Raw genomic sequence first — 3,109 nt, 5'->3', positions numbered from 1 at the left:
TGCAGCTTGAAGTATCTTTAACTCAGCTTAAAAATTAATAATCTATTCTCGTTTTTAATTTCTTGTTCCTTAGCCAATCTGACTGTGCAGTTAAAAACTTTGATTTAAATATACATTATGAAATAACACAAATGAGAACATATATATAAACATATATGCACACACATTTAAAGGTGTATATATGTATGTATATATATATATATATATATACACACACACAAACATGCACACATACACACAGGGAGAGAGGGAGAGGAGAGAGAATTGTGTATATACACACATGGGTGAAGTCTACGTAACAATAATGTTACCTCTTCTATTTATAGTATATTTTTGAATTTACAAAAACTTCCAATTTTATTATTCTATTTTGTTTTACATCTACACTGTATTATCCATTTTTCTATATTAAATAAAGTTAGAAAGATGGGGTTACAGCCCAAGGTGGCACAGCTAGTAAGCAGCAGAATTTAACCCTTCTGGTCTTCTGATTCACCCCATCTAAAGGCTCATAACATATACACATACACAACCATATATATAAGAATACACACAATTTAAACCATATCATTTAATGTCCTATGTTCTTTCTCCTAACAAATACAACAGAGAACTTCAAATAATTCTAGCCTGCCTAAATATTGTACCCCTGGGGCTACTTACTACAAGTGCTTTTTCTCATCATTTATTTACTGTCACTTAGGTTTTCAGAGTTGAGATTTCCTTATGAAATAAGAAAGATGAATGAAAAGATGGTGGCTTAAGACAAAGATGCCAAAACAATTGTATGAGAAAACAATTACCTTAATAACAGAAGTCTCAACCCTGGATGGGGGACTCTGAACTTGTGCTGCTGCCGCCATATTTGCAATGGTGCTGAGATGGTTCATCTGGCTCATTGCCATGGTGACAGATGCTGGAGGTAGGCTGACAGGTATTAGGGGGTGAGGCATCATCATAAAAGGAAGTTCCAGACCTATAAAAAATATGCGTATATCATCATTGCTCTGTTCCAAATAAAACTAAGAAATGTGGTATATCTTATTAAAATCATTAAGGACATGCATCATTAAAAACTGAAACATTCAGAAATGTTCTAACAATGATAGTCAAAGAAAAAATATTTTTTCTCTTTATATGCAGCAATACCCACTCACCACTCAGGGAAATTAGGTATAGAGCTAATTAGTTTAGTATATTACCACTCTTCATGTGTTTATTACAAATGGTCATTCCTTGCTATAAAAGAAAAAATATTTTTTCTCTTTATATGCAGCAATACCCACTCACCACTCAGGGAAATTAGATATAGAGCTAATTAGTTTAGTATATTACCACTCTTCATGTGTTTATTACAAATGGTCATTCCTTGCTATGTTTTTCCTCTAATCAGTCTAAAATCCCGTTTAAAATATTAAGGTTTTCCCTAACTTAAGATTAGTTATCTAAATGTAGTACACCTCCTTATTATGTTCTATTTTACTATCTGATAACTACAATTTTTTTTTAAAAGGACCATTTTTAGTGCTAAAAAGTGCCATCGTACCATTTGGCAGAAGGTGGCTCTGCTGAAGATGGTTGAGAGGACGACTAAGTGGAAGGTTATGTGCTCCAGGCATGCGGGGGTGGGCAACAGAAGCCCGAGACCCCAGGGATGGGGAAGAGTGCAGTGCTTCCTTATCCCAAGAACCATCACTGTTGCCTGCGGGGAACGAATATAAATTATTTGGATACAGTACTATTCCAAGTCTTCCAAAGACTAATTTAAGATGAGATTTTTGAATAGTATATCACATTTGGAAATTGGCAAACTGATTTCTAGGGAAATAAGAGGAAGTAAATTTCCCTTAAAATCTACTTTTCCTTTTGTTTTTCTATTTCTTTGATGCAATCTCGAATTTTTGAAAAATAATATTTATGCAACATTTCACTTATTTTTGGAGTCTAATCCTGTTTGACTACCCAAGTTAACATTAAATGGGGTCTATTACATAACCAGATAATCAATTATTCCTTGAAAGTGAAGCACACTGATTGTTATAGAATGCAGTTATCCTTGTAGTAAATGGTATCCTAGTCATCATTTCAAGTTAAAGCGCCTAACTTAATTCCACAGCAAATCCTGAAAATAAAATCGTTAAATGCCCAACTTGATTAGACACCATACAGAGAACACAAAAGACTACTTTACAAAAGGTAATAATGACCAAGCAAAAACTAAGTGTGCATGCATGAATGTGTGTAAATAAATATATTACTTGTTTTCAAATAAACAGAAACATAAATTTATAATTGTGGTGATATCAGTGCCAAAATCAAAACCATACATTTGAGGGCTTGCATTTCAATTTTGGTGACAATATCTTAGATTTAACTAGATCTTGAAATACCTTAATAGAATAATCGTTGGAAAGTATTTATAAATCATTTCAATTTAGACATGTCCCCAAATTAAATTAATACAATGTTACTTTATTCCTTAACTTAATCTGTTGAATATACAAAACTACCCACTTAAAGAAAATGCCCTTAATATGCTGTCAGTTTATGAGTTGTGCATTTATTTAAAAAAAAACAAAAAAGCATATTTTCATATAACCATTCATGGAAACAGAAAAGTTGGTAAAACTCCAATTTAATGCTTTAGCTCTACTAAAAGCCTTGTAAAATCTCTACGACATAGTTTTTAATGAAGAATACTTAGTCACTGCCATGATTTTCTTTCATTTACTTCATGAAGACAGTTAAGATTCAATATAAATTCAAACTCATTAGCTCAATACTGTCTGGATCTTAGAATAAATTGTTCAGAAGTGGGTAATGAAAACTCAATTCAAATTCTTCAGCAATCAAACAAAGCAATTTTATTAAACAATGAAAAGAATCAATTAAAATGGATATCTTTATTATCTCTTTATTATTTTACAAGAAACCATGACAGCTTTTGGCTAAAAAAACTTAATAGCTTCATATAGAAATGACTTACATAAAAGAAATTCCACCAACTTGCTCCTTCACTGTGATATAAAGGTTTACTTTCATACTCACCCATTTATATACCTTATTTCTGTACTTATGACTTTTTTGACACTTATGCCAAGTCAAACAT

At 31.9% G+C, this 3,109-nt stretch overlaps 1 protein-coding gene across 1 annotated transcript in view; it reads right to left on the bottom strand.

Moving 5' to 3' along the window:
* Positions 1-3,109, bottom strand: part of LOC103607412 (dachshund homolog 1-like) — a gene marked incomplete at both ends in the record, with an annotated part of 81,641 nt that overhangs the window by 19,262 nt on the left and 59,270 nt on the right. Inside the window, 2 exons of the mRNA XM_008591918.1 lie at positions 804-976; positions 1,547-1,702. Of these exons, the coding sequence (XP_008590140.1) occupies positions 804-976; positions 1,547-1,702 (329 nt within the window). The remainder of the gene's footprint in view (positions 1-803; positions 977-1,546; positions 1,703-3,109) is intronic.

Source organism: Galeopterus variegatus, unplaced genomic scaffold (genome assembly GCF_000696425.1).
Source record: "Galeopterus variegatus unplaced genomic scaffold, G_variegatus-3.0.2 Scaffold7403, whole genome shotgun sequence".
NCBI lineage: Eukaryota > Metazoa > Chordata > Mammalia > Dermoptera > Cynocephalidae > Galeopterus > Galeopterus variegatus.
Note: the sequence above shows the minus strand (reverse complement) of the source record. Positions and strands in the feature narration are given on the sequence as shown.